This window comes from Pipistrellus hanaki (genome assembly GCF_964339955.1).
Source record: "Pipistrellus hanaki genome assembly, chromosome: 11".
In the NCBI taxonomy this organism is placed as follows: Eukaryota; Metazoa; Chordata; class Mammalia; order Chiroptera; family Vespertilionidae; genus Pipistrellus; species Pipistrellus hanaki.
In genome coordinates, this window is record NC_140513.1 from 68,338,914 (window position 1) to 68,362,773 (window position 23,860).

The following is a 23,860-nucleotide window of genomic DNA, read 5'->3' on the forward strand; positions in this document are numbered from 1 at the left end:
TGATTTTTCACAGAGAGGAAGGGAGAGGGATAGAGAGTTAGAAACATAGATGAGAGAGAAACATCGATCAGCTGCCTCCTGCACACCCCCCCCGGGGATGTGCCTGAAACCAAGGTATATGCCCTTGACTGGAATTGAACCTGGGATCTTTCAGTCCACAGGCCGATGCTCAATCCACTGAGCCAAACCGGTTTTGGCTCTCTTTGTTTCTTGATGAGTCTGGCAGGGGTTCATCAATCTTGTTTATCTTTTTAAAGAACCAGCTCTTGGATTTATTGATCTTTTGGACTTTTTTTTTTTTTTTTTTTAAGTCTCTATGTCCTTTATTTATGCTCTGATCTTTATTATCTCCTTCCTTCTACTTCCCCTGGGCTTTTCTTCTTGTTCTCTTTCTACTTCTTTTAGTTGTCGGGCTGGATAGTTTATTAGTCCTTTTTGTTGTTTCTTGAGGAAGGACTGTAGTGCTATGAACTTCGCTTCGGCACTGCTTTCACTGTGTCCCATAGGTTTTGAGTGGTTGTGTGTTCACTTTCATTTGTTTCAGGCAGTTTTTAATTTCTTGCTTGATCTCATTGGTAACCCATTCATTGTTTAATAACATGCTATTTAGCCTCCATGTGTTTGAGTGTTTTTGAGTTTTGTTTTTGTAATTGATTTTTAACTTCATGCCACTGTGATCTGAGAAGACCCTGGTATTATATCAATCTTCTTGAATTTGTATAAACTTGTTTTGTGCCCTAACATGTGATCTGTCTTTGAGAATGTTCCATGTGAGCTTGAGAAGAATGTGGAGTCCGTTGTTTTGGGGTGAAATGTTCTGTAAATGTTGGTTAGATCCATCTGATCTAGTGTGTCATTGAAGGCCACTGTGTCCTGGTTCATTTTTTGTCTGGAAGATCTATCCAGTGAAGTCAGTGTGGTGGTAAATCCCAAATTATGAATGTATTGCTGTCAATCTCTCCCTTAAGGTCCATCAAGAGTTTTTCCCTTCTCATGTTATTGTAATTTTCACTAAGTTACTTAAGTGCTCCTATATTGGGTGCATATATGTTTATAAGGGTTCTATTTTCTTATTAAGTCATTCTGCGTAGTATAATGAAGTGGCCTGCTTTGTCTGATATGAGTGTTGCTACTCCAGCTTTTTTTGCCTTTCCATTTGCATGGAATATATTTTTCTAGCCCTTCATTCTCAGTCTGTGTCTGTCTTTTGTTCTGAGGTGAGTCTCTTATAGATAGCACGTATATGGGTCATGTTTTCTTACCCATTCAATCACCCTATGTTTTTTGAGTTGAACATTTAATCCATTTACATTTAAGGTTATTATTGGTAGGTATTTATTCATTGCCATTTTTATTTTCTTTATGCCTATTACCCTCTCTCTCCTTTTCTTCTTCTTACAGCAATCCTTTAACATTTCTTGCATTGCTGGTTTGATGGTAATGTACTCCTTTGACCCCTTATTGCCTGGAAAGCTTTTTATTTCACCTTCAATTTATATGATAGCCTTGCTGGATACAGTAGTCTTGGATTTAGGTCGTTGCTTTTCATTACTTCGAGTACTTCATGCCACTCCCTTCTGTCTTGAAGTGTTTCTCTTGAGAAGTCAGTTCTAATGGGAATTCCTTTGTATGTAATTTTTTTCTCTCTCTTGCTGCCTTTAAAATTCTTTCTTTGTCTTTAACATTTGCCATTTTATTATTATTATTATTATTATTATTATTATTAAGTCTTTATCTGAGGATATTTTTTCATTGATTTTTAGAGAGAGTGGAAAAGAGAGGGAAAGACAGAGAGGAATATTGATGTTTGATAAACACATTAATTGCTTGCTTTCTGCATGTGCCCCAACCAGGGCCCAGGCCAGGGTGGAGCCTGCAATGAGGTATGTGCCCTTGACCAGAATTGAACTAGGGACCCTTCAGTTCACAGGCTGGGCTAACATTTTCCATTTTAATTATGATGTTTCTAGGTGTGGGTCTCTTTGGGTTCATCCTTATTGGGACTCTCCATTCCTCCTGAACTTGTCTGACATTTTCTTAACCATGTGGGGCAAGTTTTCTGTCATTATTTCTTTAAACAGGTTCCTGTCCTTGCTCGCATTCTCCTCCTTCTAGCATTCCTATAATGTGGATGCTTTTATGTTTTATGGTGTTGCAGAGCTCCCTTAAGCTATCACCCTGGTTTTTAATTCTTTCTTCTATTTGCTGCTCTAATGGGAATTTATTTCTACCTTGTATTCCAAATTGCTGATTCCTTCCCCTGCTTCATCTAATCTGCTTTTAATCCCTTCCAATGTGTTCTTCATGTCAGATATATCATTCTTCCTTTCTGCATGGTTCTATTTCCCTTCTCATGTTATTGTAATTTTCACTAAGTTACTTAAGAATCTTTATAACCATTGCTTTGAATTCTATATCTGATAGGTTTCTTTTTTTTTTTTTTTTAATATATTTTATTGATTTTTTACAGAGAGGAGGAGAGAGGGATAGAGAGCTAGAAACGTCGATGAGAGAGAAACATCAACCAGCTGCCTCTTGCACACCCCCTACTGGGGATGTGCCCGCAACCAATGTACATGCCCTTGACCGGAATTGAACCCGGGACCTTTCAGTCTGCAGACCGACGCTCTACCACTGAGCCAAACCGGTTTCGGCCTGATAGGTTTCTTGCCTCCATCTTGCTTAGTTCTTTTTCTGGTGATTCCTTCTTTTCTTTCACTTGGGGTTGTTTCCTTGTCTCCTCATTGTAGCTGTCTCTTTATATTTGTTCCTATGTACTAGATAGACCTGCTGTGCCTCTCAGTCTGTGGGATAGCCTTATGTAGAAAGTGTCTTAAGGGGTCCAGTAGTATGGTCTCTGTGTTCAACTGAGTTGGATGCTCTAGGAATGCTCCTTGTGTGCATTCTCCTGTAATTGGGATTCGATTGTTGATGTCCTGTTTGTAGGAGGTATCTCTCCTCTGACTAGTTGCCAGTGTCAACCCTAATGTCTTCCTGCCATCTGTCCAGTGGTGGGAGACTTCTTAGCCCAGAGGCTGGGTCTACCTTGAACCACACACCTTGGTTGACTGTTCTGGTCTGTACTTCCTTCCCCCCGGAGCTGGTCCTGCAGGTGTCACCTGTAGGCACTTGGGGTCCTGCTGGCTTCTGCTTTTCTGAGCAGTCTGGGATGGTGTCTGTGGTGGAGACCCAATCTACTGCTTTGACTAATTAGATCATTCAAAGACTCAAAGCCTCTAGAGAACCACCTCTGTCTGCAAACTCATTGGATTCAGTCTTGAGTAGCCTCAGGCAATTGTCCACAGTTTGGGTGAGAGGTTTTCCAACAGAGTGGGACAACTGCTTCTGCCTGGAGGCTAATTGTTATTCTCAGTCTCTTAATGAGCCTCAGAAACTCCACAGGGTGGGCAAGGGGCTTTCCAATAGGGTGGGCCGACTGTCTCCCCCTCTATTTGCTACCCACAAAACACCTGGATAGCAAATGTCTATGCGAGAAAGATAACCTCCACAGCACGAGGAAATGAGACTCAGCACAGGAAACCAGGATGTCTGCCTTCTGAGGTCTAGCCACAGAGCCCCAACCCTGGCTTCTGCTCACTCAGCTCCAGTCCACTCTGCCCCCCCCTCTGCCAGAGCCCAAGGTGAGTGGCTGCACACAGGATTTTGTGTGTTGGCCCTTTAAGAGGGTGCCTGCATTTCCAGCTGCCTCTCCCTGCAGACAGCAACCCTGTTGCTTTTCACGGCCAGATGTTATGTGGGCGCCCTTCTCAGTTGTGGTCTGTGCGCAGGGGAGCCCAGCTTAGGGTCTAGACCCCAGAGTTCTCAGTGGCAACCCCTCTCCCCCAGCTGAGATCTCTCTGCAGACCTTCGGCTGCTGTCTGTGGGAGCCCGGCCAGCCCCCTCCTGCCTGTCTCTGTGGTCTCCATTCTGTCCTTGGTGATCAGGGTTCTCTCCAGCTGTCCTCAGTTGATTATTCAGGAAGTTTTTCTGTATTTTAGTTGTAATTCCAGTTTGGTCCTGGGAGCATGTCTGAGGTTCTACTTAATCCACCGCCATTTTTAATCTGTACATATATCCTTTTTGTTCTCTCTTTTCTAAAACATATTTTTATTGATTTCAGAGACGAAGAGAGAGGGAGAGAGAGATAGAAATATCAATGATGATAGAGAATCATTGATTGGCTGCCTCCTGCACACCCCTTAGTGGGGATTGATCTGGCAGCCTGGGCACATGCCCTTGACCAAAATTGAACCCTGGAGCCTTCCGTCCGCCAGCTGATGCTCTATCCACTGAGCCAAACCAGCTAGGGCTCTTTATTATTATTATTATTATTATTATTATTATTATTATGTAATATATGCTTTGTTCTGCAAGTTGGTTTTTGCCTTGAATAAGTTTTGGTGATTTTTAGTTCTACCTCTTTCTGTTGGTGACTGCAAAGCATTTATTCATTCCTTCACTGAATATGTGTCCTGCCGGGTCCTGGCCCATGAGAGCACAGGTACTATGATTACTTGGTTGTTTCTAGGTCTTGCTCTTAGTCAGATGGCGGTGAACATCCTTGAACCTGTGACTCCTTGTACATTCGCCAAGTTGGGATGCCCACCTTTTAATTTTTAAAAAATATGTTTTTATTGATTTTAGAGAAAGGCAGGGAGAAGGAGGAGAGAGATGGAAACATAAATGATGAGAGAGAATCATTGATTGGCTACCTCCTACACGCTCCCTCCTGAGAATCGAGCCCGAAACCCGGGCATGTGCCCTGACTGGGAATCGATCTGGTGACCTCTTGGTTCATGGGTGGACACTCAACCACTGAGCCGCACCAGCCTTTTAAATTTTGATGGAAACCAGCAAGTGGCCTTGTTGTGCCAACTTTTCTTCTCAATGACAACATGAAATTACTATGAGCCACACCTTCTCCTTCTTGGATATTATAATTTTAAAGGTTTGTTTATCTGGTTACCAGATTTGGCCATGTCGCTTTAAAAAGGTGCTTGCTGCTGCTTCCTGCTCATGTAGAGGCTGGGCCAGCAGCCACGTGGGAACTCAGAGGAGGGTGGGCACCCCCCAGCTCGTGAGGGTGTCCCGGAGTGCGGACACCTGCTGGGACTCCCATCACCTCATCCACTGGGCTGGTGCTAAAGTCACCCACTGCTGCCCCATCCCATCATGGACACGTGTGGTGGTTTCTTCACAGGTGGCAACTGGGAAGTGGAAGCAGATCAGTAAATACTGTCCCCTCGACCTCTACTCAGGGTAAGAGACAGTCTTTGTCCTTAGTGCCATCTTCCCTGCAGGGGGTGTGGTTGGGGGGTCCTGTGCGGGGTCAGGGGGTGCCTTGTCAGGCGGGTGGAGACCTGCAGCCCGTGCCCCAGATGCCCCAGCCTCAGCCCAGGCACAGGCAGGAACTGCACGGCCTGCTGCTAACCCTGCACATCTCCTTTCCGTTTTAGAAATAAGCAGAGAATGTACTTTGCCTTGAAAAGCTTGTTGCAGGAGGCACAGAACAACCTGAAGATATTTAAGGTAAGAGTGCTTCTGTGCTGCGGCTCTCCAGTTTGGTCCTGTGCGGGCTGAGCGGGCATCCCGCTCTCCTCCTGGCCGGCACACACGCAGGGCGGGCCTCCCGATAGCAACCCGGGCGCCGCCCACCCCGGGTGTGGGCTCCCTGACCCCCGGGTGCCTGGGCTCTGATCAGCCCCGACCTGACCCTCAGGGTGCCTCTGCGGCCTGGCTGGCATCCGCCTCCCCAGACCTGGGGGAGGGAGACAGCAAAGTCAGGGTGCGTGTAATTCTGGGAAGGACTTGAGGACTGTGTTTGAATTAGACGGTAGATTTCTTCCCGTCAGGGGGCTTATCTGGAACCTGTGGCCAGGCTGGCATTCTGTCTGAAGTGGCCTTTCTGGCTGCCCTGCCACCTGGGCCCCGGACAGCTTGTCCTGCCCTGCGCCCGGGGCTGGGCCTCAGACCTGGGCCGTCAGCTGCTTCTGCTGCCACGGAAAAAATCCAGAGTTTGGGAGAATTGTCTCAAAAGGAACGGATTAAGAGAAGGTACACAGCATGGCTTTTTAAAAATAGCATCTGGAGCATTGCAGTCCATTTTCTCAAGTGCCATCACTTTTTTAAAAATGTATGTGTTTATTGACTTTAGACATGATGAGAGAGAAACATGGATCGGCTGCCTCCCGCACGCTCCCTCCTGGGGATGGAGCCCACAACCTGGTGTGTGCCCCATGGGGAATGGATGCTGTGACCTCTTGCTCATGGGTCATGCTCAACCAGTGAGCTGCCCTGGCCCGGCCCAGGTGCCGTCACTTCCGGGCGGGCTGAGGTGCTGCAGCCCGCTCCCGGTCGGTACCGCCAGCCTCCTGTTGGTCCGCGTGTTGTTCACACACTCCATGCCTGTGGCTCTGTCCACCCCAACGCGGTCACTTGTGAAACTAGGGAGACATGTGGAGTGACATGGAGCTGAGCCGATGGCTCTCCTCCAAAAGCCACCTGAGGTCCTTGAGCAGCTGTGTCTGTGGGGGCGAAACCCCGCCCTCTGCCCTCAGATGTGGGGACAAGAGGTCTTCCCTCCCCTTCCCCCCTCCCCTCCAGGCTTGTCAGCCCTGCTGTGCTGGAGCGGGCCAGCCTCGCAGGCCAGTCCGCCCCCACTCGGCTCAGCGCCCCCACCGCACGGGGCCCCGGGCTCAGCGCTCCCACCGCACGGGGCCCCGGGCTCAGCGCCTCCACCGCACGGGGCCCCGGGCTCAGCGCCCCCACCGCACGGGGCCTCCGCTCAGCGCCCCCACCGCACGGGGCCTCCGCTCAGCGCCCCCACCGCACGGGGCCTCCGCTCAGCGCCCCCACCGCACGGGGCCTCGGGCTCACTAGTGCCCCCACCGCACGGGGCCTCCGCTCAGCGCCCCCACCGCACGGGGCCTCCGCTCAGTCCCGGCCCCTGGTGCCAGCTCAGCACGTCCTCTCGGCCTGTTTTCTCCCGGGAACTCCCGCCTGCCTTAGGCCTGGCGTACCCGGCTCCACAAAAGGCCCATCTCAAGGCTGTCTCATGCGTTCCCTGGCCGTGGCGGTGGTGGCCTTCATTGTGTCCCATCACCCTGGACACCCACTGGGCTCTGGCAGTGCCAGCGGGGCCTTCCGGGGACGCCGCGTCCTGTTGTTTCGCAGGACTTTGCCGAGGGAGGCACGCCTGTCTGCACGCCGGTGGGTTGACTTGCCGCCCCTCGGCCACCCGGAGCACAGCGGGAATGTCCTGTCACCTGCCCTGCCGCTGCGCTCCGGGCACTCACACCTCAGCTCCGCCAGGGGAAGCCGGGGACGGCTCTGGCTCAGGGTCTCTCCTGAGGCTGCTCCCAACAAACACCTGGCTGAGCCCATCTGAGCTCCCGGGCTCTGATACCACGGAGACAGCCGCGATGCGAGCCGGCACCTCTCCCTCATCGGTGAAAGCCCAGCGGGCGCGCTGCCGCTGCCTCCATGCTGCCGGGCACGTGGGCCGCCTCTGTGAAGCGGACTGTCAGGGGCGATGGGCCGTGGCACGTCCTGCAGGCTGTTCGCCTCACCTTCTCGCAGGCACGGGAGGGAGGCGAGAGGTGCCACTGCCCCGGGGTGGGCTGCTGCTTGGGGCAGGAGCCAGTTTCTCTGAGGGCCTTTTTACCAGACACCAGAGGCCACATCTGTCACACTCCCCGCCACCATGGGCCAGACAAGCAAGGACTACGAGGAAGTGGGCATAAAAGGAGAAGCTTCCGTTGTCATAGAAACGTAGGTTTATTCCGATAGAGACGTGCTGATTACAAAGGGCTGAAATAAAGGAGTCATCCTTAACGTAAAATAACTGAACATTTTAATAACAATTATTTTTCTTGAACATTCACTTACCAGACACTGATAACTTCACAAATTAATAAGCGTAATACAAATAAACCTATTTTTCTCGCTCTCCAAAGCGATATATTTCCTGTTGTGCACACCAAACAAGTCAGTCCCAGACTAACGACGTTGCCATCGGCCACTGACATATCTGCTGCTGGTGTTAGTGGAGGAAATGGTGTGCCTGCGCTTAAGGGAAATGAATGCAATAGGATTCTATAATCAGCCATTAGTGAACGGTGTAGTTCGTTATTAATAATTATGTAAAATAGGGTATTGTAAAAATTAAGTCACAAAATTTTTATTAAAACGTTCCTTACATACCGTTATATTGGCTGGGCCACAAAAATATTCATTGTGGGCCACATGCAGCCGGGGGCCGTGAGTTTGACACGCTTGGTGTAGACCCTGTAAAAGTCATGGGCTAGGCCCATGGCGGTTCCTGCCTGCAGCTGTGAACCACCGGTACTGCAAGGGGTTTCTTCGCTGGACTTGGTTTGGAAGGCAGGATGGCCTCAAGGCAAGGGTTTCACACCCACCCTGGCGGGACTGGTCCGGCCTTTCGCAGAGGACAGGGCTCTGCAGAACTGGCATCCACAGCGTCCACGCTGCCTCTCGGTGCCTCTGCTCAGGCCGGACACAGTGTCACAGGAGAGGCATCCCTGCCTCTGCAGTCCCCGCGGCAGTGCGCTGTGTCTGGCCTGAGGTTTGTACTTCAGTTCAGGACTCCGGTCTCCCGTTTTTAGAGCTTTCCTTCTTTCCCACCTTCCAGTGGGACTCGCCTTTTGGTCCGTGATAGGGTGCACCCACCGCCGCAGGACCGGGTGGAGGCCCCGATGGGCGCTGGTTGATGTTCGCTCCTTTGCCTGCCCGTCCTGTTTCTTCCCTGCAGAACGGGGAGCTGATTTATGGCTGCAAGGACGCCCGCAGCCCCGCAGTTGACTGGCGTGAGCTGGCACATCACCTGAAGCCCTTCTTCTACCCGTCCAACGGCCTGGCCAGCGGGCCCCACTGCGCGAGGGCCGTGATCCGGGAGCTGGTGCGCGTCATCACGCGGGTGCTGCTCAGTGGCTCAGACAAGGGCCGGGCAGGTGCCCTGAAGCTGGGGCCTGGGCCGCCAGGCCCTTGTGTCTGTGAAGCCAGCCCCTTCGGCAGGAGCCTGCGGCACCAAGGTAGGCTGGTGGCTGGCGGGTGGGCAGAGGCCGGCCGTCGCCTGCTAGGGTCCTGCCTAGCCTCCCAGAGCTTCTGCAGGAGCAGCCTGGGCCCCACAGGCCTCCCCAGAGCCAGCCTCCCTGCCTCTGAGCCTCGTCCCGATGTGGGTGTGTCCTTGCAGCCCAGGTCTTCCCTACATCCCTGCCCACCGTGCCCGTGTTTGCTGGTGCTTTCTCCACGCCCTCCTGGTCCTTCCTCGTGGCGCACTGGGCAGGCCTCCTCGGCCGTTGTCAGGCACAGGAGTGAGCCTCACAGTGCAGGCCTTTGCAGGGGGAGGGGAGGGTGCAGGGCCAGCAGGTGCAGGGCTCCTGGCTGTGGCGCTCCCTGCTCGAGGGCCTGTTCCTCACAGACTCACCCGAAGCTGGCTGTGACTCAGTGGCCCTGGGCTTCCAGGTGGCTAGCTTGGGTCTTTGTCCTGCGTGTCCCCATGCTTGTTTGCTCCTGTGTTATCCGCCAGCAGCTCACCATGCGCTCAGGTCTGTGGATGAGGCGCGAACTAGGAGGCTTCTAGGAGCCCTGTGGTCTGAACTCTGGTGGGGCTGTGGGTGACTGTTAGAAGTGAGGTCACCCAGACACAGCCTGCACCACCACCCTCCGGGTGCCGCCTCTCCAGGTGGGCTGTGGGTCGGGGCTCCACAGACATGCTCTCAGATCGGGGCTGTGAACATGTCACTTTAGATGCCATCTCTCAACAGCTCTGGGTGGTGTGATGGAGTTGATGGCTGTTGCAAGGAAGAGAGGCACAGAGTGAGACGTGGGTCACCTGCCCTTTGCATTGTGCCTGGCCCTGTGCACGTGCCCGCAGCTCCCGCTCCTCTGTGAGGCGGGGCAGCCTGCGCCTGCCGCCGACATCAGCCCTTGGCAGTAACCCTCCTTCTCCCCGGATGTTCTTGGTAGGAAAAAGGAGCCCGGAGCACTCGGGGTTGCCGAAGGACTGTCTTCTGTACCAAACCCTTCAGGTGCAGATGTTGGACCTGCTGGACATCGAAGGCCTCTACCCTCTGTACCGACGGGTTGAGCGGTACCTGGAGGAGTTTCCTGAGCAGAGGTGAGGCTTGGCCTGTGGTACCCCTGACCCCTGACCCCTGGGCCCCAGTGGGGCCCCCAAGCAGCTCTGAGGGTGAGATGGGGTGTGAGGGTTAGGGTCCTCCAGTGGAGGATTGCACAGGGCTCCCAGGAGGCTGACCCGCCCCAGCCGCCTTCCCTCTGTCCCTCCTGGTGCCAGGCCCGCCCAGGGCAGTGCTGTGTGATCGTTTCTGGAAAAGCAGCCCATCCCAGGAGGTGGACAGTCCACAGCAGCAGCTCTGGGTCCTGAGTCGGGGCTGAGCTGCAGGGGGCAGTGCTGCTCCACAGCCAGCACCTGTCCGCCCGGCAGCCTCTGCCTCGGGCCTCCCTGTGCCCTCCAGTCGGGGTGGCTTGGCCCACAGGTGGGCGGCGGGCGGCACCTCCCTCCCACTGTCCCTTCACGCGAGCTCTGACTGGATGCCGTGTGTCAGAATCGGGATGTGCTCGGCTCACTCCCGGCTTAGGCAAAGTGTAGAATGAGGAGGAGGAGCCTGTGAGCCAGAGGTGTGGTTGCTAAGTTGTGAGCAGTTTAAGAAACAGTCCCTGTGCCTGTGGCGTCTTATTTCTGTTCCTTTCCTCCAGGAAAGCATTGCAGATCGATGGGCCTTATGACGAAGCGTTTTACCAGAAGCTGCTCGACCTGTCCACAGAGGACGATGGGACAGTGGCCTTTGCGCTGACCAAGGTGAGCCGGGCTTTCTGAGAAATGTTTCCTGATGGTTGAAGCAGGGATCTGGGATTTTTTATTTTTATTTTTTCAAAGAAACCAGTTATATTGAGATACATATATCCAAATATTTTAAAAGGTGAACAATTTTATTTTTTTACAACTTTTTTTTATTGTTCAAAGTACTACACATAGTAGTACATATATCTCCTCCCCCCCATTGACCTTCCCCCGCCTCCTCTACCCCCCACATGCTCGCATCCCCCCAGCCCCAGTGTCTTGTGTCCATTGTGCTTACATGCATGCATACACGTCCTTCAATTGTTCTCTTCACCCCCTCCCCAACACTCCCCAGCCTTCCTGCTGTAATTTGACTGTTCCGTGCTTTACTGCCTCTGTATCTATCTTTTTTTTCATCAGGTTATAATGTTCTTTATTTTCCATAAATGAGTGAGATCATGTGGTATTTTTCTTTCATTACCTGGCTTATTTCGCTTAGCATAATGCTCTCCAGGTCCATCCATGTGCTGCAAATGGTAAGAATTCCTTTTTCATAGCAGCGTAGTATTCCATTGTATAGATGTACCATAGTTTTCTAATCCACTCCTCTGCTGACGGGCACCTAGGCTGTTTCCAAATCTTAGCCATGATGAATGGTGCTGCTATGAACATAGGGGTGCATATGTCCTTTCTGATTAGTGTTTCTAGTTTCTTGGGATATATTCCTAGGAGTGGGATTGCTGGGTCAAATGGCAGTTCCATTTTCATTTTTTTGAGGAAACTCCAGACTGTTCTCCACAGTGGCTATACCAGTCTGCATTCCCACCAGCAGTGCACGAGGGTTCCTTTTTCTCCCCATCCTCGCCAGCACTTGTCGTTTGTTGATAATTGCCATTCTGACAGGTGTGACATGGTACTGAATTTTTTTTTTTATTTGCATCTCTTGGATAATTAGTGACTTTGAGCATGTTTTCATATGTCTCTTGGCCTTCTGTCCTCTTTTGAAAAGATTCTATTTAGGTCTGTTGCCCATTTTTTAATTGGATCATTTATTTTCCTTTTATTAAGTTGTATAAGTTCCCTATAGAAGTTGGAGATTAAACTTTTATTTGCAAATATGTTCTCCCATACAGTGGGTTTTCTTGTTATTTTGTTGATGCTTTCTTTTGCTGTGCAAAAGCTTTTTATTTTGATGTGGTCCTATTTATTTATTTTCTCTTTAGCTTCCATTGCTCTAGGAGCGGTATCGGTGAAGAAATTGATTCGGCATATGTCTGAGATTTCTCTGCCTGTGGATTCCTCTGGTATTTTTATGGTTTCCCGTCTTATGTTTATGTCCTGTATCCATTTTGAGTTCATTATTGTGTATGGTGTAAGTTGGTGGTCTAGTTTCATATTTTTTGCATGTATCTGTCCAATTTTCCCAACACTATTTATTGAAGAGAATGTCTTGACTCCATTGTATGTTGATGTCTCCTTTGTCAAATATTAATTGAGCATAGTGGTTTGGGTCGATATCTGGATTCTCTATTCCATTGATCTATGAGTCTGTTCTTGTGCCAGTATCAGACTGTTTTGAGAACAGTGGCTTTGTAATACAGCTTGATATCTGGTATTGAGATCCCACCTACTTTGTTTTTCTTTCTCAGGATAGCTGTATCTATTCGGGGACTTTTTTTATTCCAGATGAATTTTTTTTAGAGTTCTTTCTTGGTCTGTGAAATATGCCATTGGTATTTTAATGGAGAGTGCATTGAGTCTATAGATTGCTTTGGGAAGTATGGACATTTTAATGATGTTGATTCTACCAATCCATGAACATGGTATGTTCTTCCATCTATTTATGTCTTTCTCTATCTCTTTTTCAGTGTCCTGTAGATTTTGGCGTATAGGTCTTTTACCTCCTTAGTTAAGTTTATTCCTAGGTATCTTACTTTTTTAGGGTCTATGGTAAATGAGATTGCTTTTTTAGTCTCCCTTTCTGTAAGTTCACTATTGCTGTATAGAAATGCCATAGATTTCTTGGCTTTGATTTTGTATCCTGCTATATTGCTGAATTCATTTATTAAGTCTAATAGTTTTTTTGATGGAATCTTTTGGGTATTTTATGTACAATGCTAGAGGCCCGGTGCACAAAATTCGTGCATGGTGTTGGGTGGGAGAGAGCTGTGTCCCTCAGCCCAGCTTGCATCCTCTCCAATCTGGGACCCCTCGAGGGATGTCCGACTGCCCATTTAGGCCCGATCCCAATAGGGTCGGGCCTAAATGGACAGTCGGACATCCCTCTCACAATCCAGGACTGCTGACTCCCAACTGCTTGCCTGCCTTCCCTCCTGATTGCCCCTAACCGCTTCTGCCTTCCAGCCTGATCACCCCCTAACCACTCCCCCGCCAGCCTGATTGATGCCTAACTGCTCCCCTGCCAGCCTCATTGCCCCTAACTGCCCTCCCCTGCAGGCCTAGTTCCCCCAACTGCCCTTCCTTGCAGGCCCAGTTACCCCCAACTTCCCTCCTCTGCCAGCCTGATCACCCTTAACTGCCCTCCCCTGCAGGCTTGATTGCCCTCAATTGTCCTCCCTTGTAGACCTGGTCCCTCCCAACTGCCCTACCCTGCTGGCCTGATCACCCACAACTGCCCTCCCTTGCAGGCCTGGTCCCTCCCAACTGCCCTCCCTTGCTGGCCATCTTGTGGCGGCCATCTTTGACCACATGGGGGCAGGCATCTTGTGTGTTGGAATGATGGTCAATTTACATATTACTCTTTTATTAGATAGGATCATGTCATCTGCAAATAAGGACAGCTTTACTTCTTTTCCAATTCGGATGCCTTTTATTTCTTCTTGTCTGTTTGCAATGGCTAATACTTCGAACAGGAATGGTGAGAGTGCACATCCCTGTCTTGTTTCTATTTTTGTACCAGTTTCGGCCATATATGGCTTTTATTATGTTGAGCAATAATCCTTCTATTCCCACCTTGCTGAGAGTTTTTATAAGAAAGGGTATTGAGCCAAAACTGGTTTGGCTCAGTGGATAGAGCATCAGCCTATGGACTGAAAGGTCCTGGGTTCGATTCCGGTCAGGAGCATGTACCTTGGTTGTGGACACATCCCCAGAGGGGGGTGTGCAGGAGGCAGCTGATCGACGATTCTCTCTCATCAATGTTTCTAACTCTCTGTCCCTCTCTCTTCCTCTCTGTAAAAAAAAATCACTAAAATAAAAAAAAAAGAAAGGGTGTTGGATTTTGTCAAATGTTTTTTCTGTATCACTTGATATGACTGTGATTTTTATTTCTCAATTTGTTTATATGATGTGTTACATTTATTGATCTGCAGATATTGTACCATCCTTGCATTCCTGGGATAAATCCTACTTGGTCATGGTATATGATCTTTCTGATGTGCTGCTGGAGCCGATTTGCTAGAATTTTTTTGAGGATTTTGGCATCTATGTTCATGACGGATATTGACCTGTAATTCTCTTTCATTGTGTTGTTTTTATCTGGTTTTGGTATTAGGGTGAGCTTGCAAGTGTTCCTTCCTCTTGAGTTTTTTGGAATATCCTAAGGAGGATAGGATTTAGTTCTTCCTTGAATGTTTGGTAAAATTCCCCTGTGGAGCCCCGGGCTTTTGTTTGATGGAAGCTTTTTGATGACTGCTTCAATTTCTTCCATAGTTATTGGCCTGTTGAGATGTTTAGATTCTTCCTGATTGAGTTTTGGAAGGTTGTATTTTTCTAGGAATATGTCCATTTCCTCCAGGTTGTCCATTTTGTTAGAATAGTATTTTTAAAGAATCCTTTGTATTTCAGTGGGGTCTGATGTTATTTCTCCTCTTTCATTTCTGATTTTGTTTATTTGGGTCCTCTTTCTTTGCTTCTTTGTGAGCCTTGGTAGAAGTTCATTAATCTTGTTTATCCTTTCAAAGAATCAGCTTTTGGTTTTCTTGATCTTTTTTTTTGTTTGTTTGTTTGTTGTTGTTTTTTTTGTCTCAATGTCATTTATCTCTGCTCTGATCTTTATTTCCTTCCTTCTGCTTACACTGGGCTTTTCTTGTTGCTCTCTTTCTAACTCTTTGAGTTGTAGGGTTAGGTAATTTATTACCATTGTTTCTTGTTTTTTGAAGTAGGCTTATAGAGCTATGAACTTCCCTCTGAAGACTGCTTTCGCTGTGCCCCATAGATTTTGGATTGTTGTGTTTTCATTGTCATTTGTTGCCATGATGTTTTTTATTTCTTCTTTTATCTCTCTGATAACCCAGTCATTGTTTAATAGCATGCTGTTTAGTCTTCATGTGTTTGATTTTTTTTTTGGATTGTTTTTATTATAGTTGAATTGCTTGTGACCCAATATATGGTCTATCTTTGAAAATGACCCATGTGCACTTTAGAAGAATGTATATTCTGTGGCTTTGGGGTGAAATGTTCTGAAGATGTCAACTAATTCCATGTGGTCTAGTGAGACATTTAGGATTGGTATTTCTTTGCTGATTTTTTGTTTAGAAGATTTGTCCAATGGTGACAGTGGGGTATTAAAGTTCCCTACAATGATTGTATTGCTGTCAATCTCTCCCTTGCTATCCTTCAGGAGTTTTTTGTTTGTTTGTTTGTTTGTTTATATATTTGGGTGCTCCTTTATTGGATGTGTATATGTTTACCAGAGTTATTTCTTGTTGGATTGCTCCCTTTAGTATTATGAAGTGGCCTTCCATATCTTTTTTTTTTTTTATGTCCTTCACTTTGAGGTCTAATTTGTCAGATATAAGTAATGCTACCCAAGCTTTTTTTATTTCTATTCTCCTGAAAAACCTTTTTTCATCCCTTCACCTGCAGTCTGTGTGTGTTCTATTTTTCTGAGGTGGGTTTCTTGTAAACAGCAGATATATGGGTCATGTTTTATTATCCATTCAGCTACCCTATCTCTTTTGATTGGGGCATTTAATCCATTTACATTTAAAGTTATTATTCATAGGTACTTGTTTGTCACGATTTTTATTCTTTACCCCTGTGTTCCTTCTTTGCTTCCTATTTCTTTCTTTTCTTTCTTTTTTTTTTTTTCTTCTTTTTTTTTTCTTTACATCAGGCCCTTTAGTATTTCTTGCATTGCTGGCTTAGTGGTAATAAAATTTTTTAGTCCTCTTTTGTCTGTGAACCTTCTGGTTTCACCCTCAATTTTGATTGATAGCCTTGCTGGGTACAGTATTCTTGGATTCAGACCCTTCCTTTGCATGATTTGTATATTTCATTTCATTCCCTTCTGGCCTGATTTGTTTCTGATGAGAAAAAAGTTGCTAGTCTGATGGGGGATCCTTTATAGGTAACTTTCTGTCTCTCTCTGGCTACTTTTAAGATTCTTACTTTGTCACTGGTGTTTGCTAATTTAATTATAATGTGCCCTGGCATTGGTCTTTTGGGGGTTCATTTTGCTTGAGACTCTGTGAGTTTCTTGGATTTCTTTGGGTTTTTTCTTCCCTATATCAGGGAAGTTTTCTGTCATTGTTTCTTCAAACAGGTTTTCTATTCCTTGCTGTTTCCTCTCCTTCTAGCACCTCTATTATGAGGATATTATTTTGTTTTGTATTGTCCCAACATTCCCTTAGGCTATCCTCCTGCTTTTTAATTTTTTTTCTAGAAGCTGCTCTACTTGGGTATTTTTTTCTACTTGTTTTCTAGCTCCCTGATGCAGACCTCTGCTTCTTCTAGTCTACTCTTGATGCTTTCTATTGAGTTCATTACAGTAGCGATGTCATTTTTCATTTCTTCTTGGTTCTTCTTCATTTTCTCTTGGTTTTTACTCATATTGTTGAATTTGTCTTCCATTCTTTTCATCCACCTTATGATCATTTCTCTGAAATTTTTCTCTGACAGGTAGCTTACCTCTATTTCGTTTACTTTCTTTTCTGGTGATGCCTGTTTTACTTTCATATGCGGGCTGTTTCTTTGTCTTCCCATGATCTCTCTTCTCCTGGTGTCTGGTTATGTAGTTCTCTCTCTCCTGCATTGATTTAAAGGCACAAAATACAACACAACCAGGTACAATGCACAAGGCACTAAACAGAAATGTATACACAATATTAATAACCCCAGAAAAGGTGAATTAGAGGATAGGAGAGAAAGAAGATAAAAAGAAAAAGGAGTACAAAATGAAATTGGGAAAAGAAAAAAAAATAGGGAGAAAGAGAGAATAAGAAAGAAGAGGGGAACAAACTCCAGTAGAACAGCCACTAATCCCTATAAATGCCAGCAACAAGTACCTGGAGATGAAACAAACTATAAACAACAAGTAATATCAAGTAAGGTGAGGGAAAACAGAAGAAAAAACAAAACAAAACAAAACAAAAAACAAAAAGAATAAGCAAAACAGTCTTACAATCAAGCATAAAAAAATCAATATAATCAACAATCAAGCAAACAACAACAAAAGGACTGAGAGAAAAAAAATTTTTTGGATAGTGAAGAAAAAGAGAGAGGTGTGTATGGACTTGGAGCCGGGGATTGGAAATTAGATATATAAGTAGGGTGAAATTTTAACGGGGGTAAAAAGAAGGAATAGGGAAAATCTAAAGCAGGAATAGAGTAAGAGAAACAGGACAACAAAAGGGAAAAGTGAGGAAGAGAGTGATGGCATAAAGGTAAAGTTGAGATAGAGTAAAATGATGCTAAAGGAAAGAGGAAAATAGAATGTAGGACACTAATCCCAAAGTAGAATAAAGAGAAAATTAAATGAAACTTAAAAAAAAAAAAGGTAAAATAGTAATAATACTGATTGAGAATAAAAAAATGTAATAATTAAAAAGGTAAAATAAAGTGAGGAAAAAGAAAAACATTAGTTTCTTAAGTAAAAGATGAAAAAAATGTGTAGTAGTGAAGGTCATTCACTTCCTCTATTGTTCTGTTTGGCACGCCTGTTTCCTAGTCTGGACAGTATTGAAGTTTCCTGTGTTCCACTGCTCCTCACTGTTGTAAACCAATCCTAATTTTTAAGCTTGCAGTTTATTTGTGTTTACACAAGAGTCAATTTGTGATTCATCCCGGCTGGCAGTGTTTCTGCATTGACCTCCGGTCTATAGGTGCTCTCTAGCCTGTGTTTAGATTTTTTTCCCCTGTGGAACTTATACTGGTTTGGGGGAGTGGGTTGCCCCAGAGTTGGTTCTCTGGTTGTTATTCCCCACTCTGATCCCCAGGCTCCAGAAAAAACAGCTTTTCCTGCAGTCTCTTAGAGAGTCCCCAATTGGATGATCCTATGTATTGGGCTTAGTAATCAGAAGCAAGGATTTAAAGGAGAGAGAGAGAGAAAAAGCCAGCGTAAGTGTGTGAACTCCGGGCTGCACACAAGTCAGTGCAGTCTTTTCCCCTTTGGGTCTAAGCAGCCGGCACTGTTAAAACTTTTAGGCGGTCCTTTTGCGCCCAGATCAAAATGGGTTGCTTTTTATAGTTCCCTTGTGTTAGCAGCTCTGTGGAACCCCTTCCACATTCGTGGATCACACCAGCCCCTACAGCCACGGATTTTTCTAGACGCAGACTTCCCCTGGGCTTCCAGTTACCACCATGCCTGCGTTTCTCTCTCGTGCCAGGACCACAGACCTCACTATCCCAGGCGAAATCTCACCTTTCCGTGAGGGGGTGAGGAGCTGCTCTGAGTTTGTGCCACTCGGGGCCAGTGTTCTCGGGTTCACAGCTGTTCAGAGGGGGCCATAGCTGTAGAGTCCCTGGGCCTTCCAGCTCCCGATAACATCCACTTTCCCCTTCAAGATGGTGCGGTGTCCATGTCTGTGCAGGTCTCTCCGGGAGGGAACCCAGCAGCAGTGGGTAAGGCCGTAAGGCCGACCCGCATAGTCTCCTGGAGTCTAGCTGTCCCTCAACTCACCAACACACCCTCCCTGTTCTCTCACTCACACACTGTCTTGCAGTCTCCTTCCCATTGGCAGCCATCTTCAGGGGTTTTTTTTAGGAATCGGGGATTTTAAAAAAGCATGGCTAAGGGTTTCTCAGATGGACTGGCCTGGGGAGGGTTTGTCCAGTCTACCCCTGGGCCCAGCTGTCTGCGCACCCCATGCCGGGGCCACCTCTCTGCGTTTCCGTCTGAGAAGCTGGGGGACTGGCTGGCACCAGCCACCCTCTTGTGGCCCCCTGGGTCCGGACTGGGGCGGGGGGAGGCTTTCTGCCTCCGGAACTGAGGCCCTGGGGGGCGTGGGAGAAGCTGTTAGGGAAGAGGCCTGGTCCTGTTCTTTCTGGTTCTGTCAAACAGGGAATTCAGAACCTCCATGGAACTGGTTAGAAAAAGTTACATCTTTTACTGCGTTAGCATCTCCTTCCACTGAAATGGCAGTGACATCATGGGGTGGACAGGATCCCGACGGCACCGAGAAATCAGACCTTTCATGTCACACTGCAGGCGCTGCCGGAGCTTCCCGGAGGCTGTGCAGTGCTGTGTAACACATTTGTTTTAAAAATTGTCTGATGGGGTCACTCTGCCCTCTATTTCCTGCATTGAAAGATGTTGTTCTGAGAGGGATCCACGGGCTGTCAGGGGGTGCAGGTGCTGAGACGGGAGGTGACAGAGGCAGGAGCACAGCGCTGGCCTCCTGTGTGCGCTGGCGGCGGCCTGGCGCCGGGACGGCCTGTCTGGTGCCCGTGCCGTGTGCGCGGCTCCCGCCCGAGGCCTCGCTGCGAAGGCCGCGCTGTCCAGGAGAGACAGTGGCCTCCGCCTCGGCCTCGAGTGACGGCACTGCCCTGCTCCTTGGTTGTGGGATAAATAACAGCTTTCTAATTCTTCAAGAGGAAACAGGACTTCACTTCCATTTTCATACATTTCTATAATTTCAAAATGCCTGCTAAGTAAGCATGGGCCACTTTCCAGCTTTAGTTCAGTCTTCTAACCTTATGTAAGCATCATCTTCCACAGTGATGAGAATGGCTAAAGTGAGCACATTGCGGGGACACAGAGCCACACAGAAGCAAGGTCACTCACACACCAGCCCCTCGGGGAAGCACTATTGCAGCTTCATACAAACCACATGTGCAGGCAGCCTGTGGCCCCGCTGGGCACTGCTCTGAGGAGAGACTCATGCACGCCAGAGTCCGGCTAGACTCTGGACTCAGCCCAGTGCCAGCAGCTCACCTACAACAGGCTGTGTGAGCGTGAAAAGGAATGAGCCCGACACACTCAGCGCCTGGGGAACCCCGGGAACCTGCTGACTGACAAAAGCCAGCCACAGCCGGGCACTCACTGTGATTCTGTTTAGGTGACTTTAAAAATATATGCATGTTTTTATTGATTTCCAAGAGAGGAAGGGAGAGGTAGAGAGAGATAGAAGCATCAATGATGAGAGAGAATGAATCATCTGCCAGCTGCCTCCAACCTGGGATGGAGCCTGCAACCCGGGCATGTGCCCTGACTGGGAATCAAACCATGACCTCCTGGTTCCTGGATTGACTCGTAACCACTGAGCATAGGTGACATGTTTGCAATGATAAAGATGCGCCATTGCCGTGGGTTGGGGAGGAGAGAGGAGGGAGTGGGTGTGAGTATAAAAGGCCTATCGAGGGATCCTTGCAGGGCGGGACTGCTCTCTAACTTGACTGAGTTGGTGGATGCATGAACCTGCATGTTTGATCACACGTGCACACACATGCATGTGGTGTGCAGAACTCTGCAGCTGGGAAGGAGATGGAGCAGAGTTTAGGGTCCCTCTCCTGGCTGTGAGACTGTATCCAGTCATTTCTGCAAACGGCACCACGGGGCTGGGTAAGGCACTCAGGATTTCTGCCTTGTTTCTCATGCCCCGGGGTCGGCAAACTGCGGCTTGCGAGCCACATGCGGCTCTCTGGTCTCTTGAGTGTGGCTCTTCCACAAAATACCACGGCTGGGCGAGTCTATTTTGAAGAAGTGGCATTAGAAGAAGTTCAAGTTTAAAAAATATGGCTCTTAAAAAAAATTTCAATTGTACTATTGGGATTTGGCTCTGTTGGCTAATGAGTTTGCCAACCACGGCTGTAGACAAACTAATGAAAAGGTGAAGCAGTGGGCACATTGTATAACATGTGGCATATTCCTGCCCAAGCAGTCGATATCCATGGCTACCAATGTGTCGGTGTCTTTTCAGAACTTCACACACATGCACACATGCACGCTCCCACCATTTGGGGATTGCTGTTTGCTAGCTTGAGTTGAATGACACCCGGCTCAGAGCTCCCTGCTACTGGTCTGAGGGAGCTGGGGTCTGGAGGCTGAGTCAGGAGAGAGCTGGGGAGCAGGTGGAGAACGTCCATTGGCCAGAGATGGTGAAGTTCGTTCTTGACAGCCGTTTCCCGAAGGCACCTCTGATGCAGTGAGAGAGGAGACACGGTCTGTGTTGCTGGGCTCAGGAACAGCCCAGATGTGTAGCATTGTGTAGCAGGAGTCGGCAGTTTTCTACAGAGGCCGGCTGGGAAGTGCTTTAGACTTTGTAGGCCCTCTGGACGCTGCGTGGTCACTGAGGAGGAGCCGGAGACAAACATAAGCAAGCAGGGTGTCCCAGTAAAGCTTGCCTTACCAGACAGCCGGCGGGCGGGATTTGGCGCCCGCCCGTAGGGTGCTGCTCATCTTTGTTCACTTTTGCTTTTAGTTTTTATATTCCTTTTTTTTTTTTTTTTTATAAGTTTGGAAGTTACGCGTTGTTTTTATTATTTTAGTGATTACTTATTCAGTTTGACCATGGATATCTAAAGTCTAGAGTTAATTAATGACTTAACCAACCCCAAACCGCGGCTACACAGGCAAGGGAAGGAATTGGGATACTTTAATTCCATGATCTCTCCCAACATCCATGCAGTTATTGTCTGCGATTCTATTTGTCTTATTCTTTTTTAAGATCACAATTTATCGGCTTGTTTTACACAGATGTTTGTTTAGACCTGTCACATGTTTGCCCATATCTTATCCAGCATTCTTGCATCTCAGATCTTTCTTCTTTTTCCTTTTTTTCTATAGCAGCTTTGTTGAGATATAACTTACATACCATTCAGTTTACCTGCTTAAAGTGTACAATTCAGTAGTATTTACTAGATTCACAAATGCAACCATCACCATAATCAGATTTAGAACATTTCTTCAACTCCAAAACAAATTCCTACCCTTTAAGCTACTATCCCGTCTCTCCATCCCTCCCACCCCTAGCCCTAAGCAAGCACTGCTGCTGCTTCTCTGCCTGTTCTAGATAGTGCATATCATTCAGCTTGTCCTTTATGCCAGTCTCCTTTCTCTTAGCTTAATGTTTTCAAGGTTCCTCTCTACCAGTGGTCGGCAAACTGCGGCTCACGAGCTACACGCGGCTCTTTGGCCCCTTGAGTGTGGCTCTTCCACAAAATGCCACGTGCGGGCGCGCATATACAGTGAGATTGAAACTTCGTGGCCCATGCGCAGAAGTCTGTTTTTGGTTCTCAAAATAAAGTTCAATCGTTGTACTGTTGATATTTGACTCTGTTGACTAATGAGTTTGCTGACCATTGCTCTATCCTTTGTGGTTGAGTAATATTCTATTTTATAAGATATACAAAACAAATTTTGTTTATTCATTCATCAGTTGGTGGAATTGGGTTGTTTACACTTTTTGGCTACTGTGAACAATGCTGCTATAAATAACTGTGTACACATTTTTGTGTGAACATATGTTTTTACTTTTCTTGGATATATGCATAGGAGTGGAATTGGTGGGTCAAATGGTAACTTGCTCTCTCACCAGCAGTGTAGGACAGTTCCAATTTGTCCATATCTTTGACAACACTCGTTATCTGTCCTTCTGATTTTAACCATCCTTTTGGGGGTGAAGTGGTATCTCATTGTGGTTTTGATTTTTCATTTCCCTGAAGACGAAGAGCATTTTTAAAATGTATGTCTTCTTTGGAGAAATCTTTTCAGATCTTTTGCCTACTTTTAAAATTATATTATTTGTCTTGTTGAGTCATGAAAATTTTGTATTTTGTGGATAGGAGGCCCTTATCAGATATATGATCTGCAGATATTTTCTTCCATCCTGTCAGGTTTTTTTCCACTTTTTTGATAATGTCTTTTGATGCAAAAATATTTTTAATTTTGATGAAGTCCAATTTATCTATTTTATCTTATTTTTGTTCATGTTTTTGGTTGTCATATCTAGGAATCTATTGCAAAGTCTAAGGTACTGAATATGTTCCCCTCTTTTTCTAATAGTTTTAACTCTTACATTTGGTTCTTTGATTCATTTTAATTTTGTATATGAGTTACGGTAGAGATCCAGTATCATCCTTTGCATATGGATACCCAGTTGACCCTGTATTATTTGTTGAAGAGATTATTTTTCCTCATTGGTCTTCGCTCCATTGTGTTCCATTGCTCCATGTCTATATTTATATCCATACCTTGTCTTGATTTACTGTTGAAGTCTTCCAATTTTTTAACCTGAGGTGCCTTTTCATTTATTTAGATCTTTTTCTTTCTTTCAACAATCTTTTACAGTTTTCAGAGCACACATTTTGTATTTTAAGTTTATTCCTGATGTTTTTGTCTTTCTGATTCTGTTGTAAATGGAGTTTTTTCCCTAAATTCTGTTTTCATATTGATCATTGAAAATATATAGAAATACGATTTGTTTTTGTATATTGATCTTGTTACTTGCAACCTTGCTGAATTTATTAGTGGCCTCTTTGGGATTCTTTCTATATAAGATAATCTGTGAATCGAGATAGTTTTATTTCTTCTTTTCCAGTTCACATGCCTTTTATGTCTTTTTCTTGCATAAGTGCCTGGCTACAACCTTTAGTACAGTTTGAATGGAATTGGCAGGAACAGACGTCCCTGATTTGTTCCTGGCCTTACTGGGACAGAGTTCAGTCTTTGTCATTATGTATGGTGTTAGCGGTGGGGTTTCACAGATATCCTTTGTCAGAGTAAAGAAGCTCCCTTCTCCTCCTCATTTGTTGGGTGTATTCATTATGAATGGATAATGGATTTTGTCAAATGTCTTTTCTGCATCAGTTCAGATTATGGTTTTTTTTTGTTTGTTTTTTATTCTATAGATATGGTAT

General features: G+C 46.8%; 1 protein-coding gene and 1 long non-coding RNA gene across 5 annotated transcripts in view; one reads left to right on the forward strand and one right to left on the reverse strand.

Annotated features, from left to right (window-relative positions):
- IPPK (inositol-pentakisphosphate 2-kinase) overlaps positions 1–23,860 on the forward strand; it is a 72,105-nt gene that overhangs the window by 26,997 nt on the left and 21,248 nt on the right. For 3 of the 4 annotated variants that reach the window (XR_014796332.1, XM_084899021.1, XM_084899020.1), the window contains exons 7-11: positions 5,201–5,259; positions 5,457–5,529; positions 8,771–9,050; positions 9,988–10,138; positions 10,738–10,840. Coding sequence is in view for 3 of the 4 variants with exons in the window: in XM_084899021.1 (XP_084755147.1) it covers positions 5,201–5,259; positions 5,457–5,529; positions 8,771–9,050; positions 9,988–10,138; positions 10,738–10,840 (666 nt within the window). In the remaining variant the exon portion in view is untranslated. Of the gene's footprint in view, positions 1–5,200; positions 5,260–5,456; positions 5,530–8,770; positions 9,051–9,987; positions 10,139–10,737; positions 10,841–12,045; positions 12,076–23,860 lie in introns of those variants that run through there. The other variant, XM_084899022.1, reaches the window with a different exon arrangement.
- On the reverse strand, positions 16,452–18,627 carry LOC311630192. Its single transcript, XR_014796342.1, has 2 exons — positions 18,314–18,627; positions 16,452–17,989 (listed from the first exon to the last, which is right to left on the reverse strand). It is a non-coding gene; the product is annotated as an uncharacterized lncRNA (long non-coding RNA).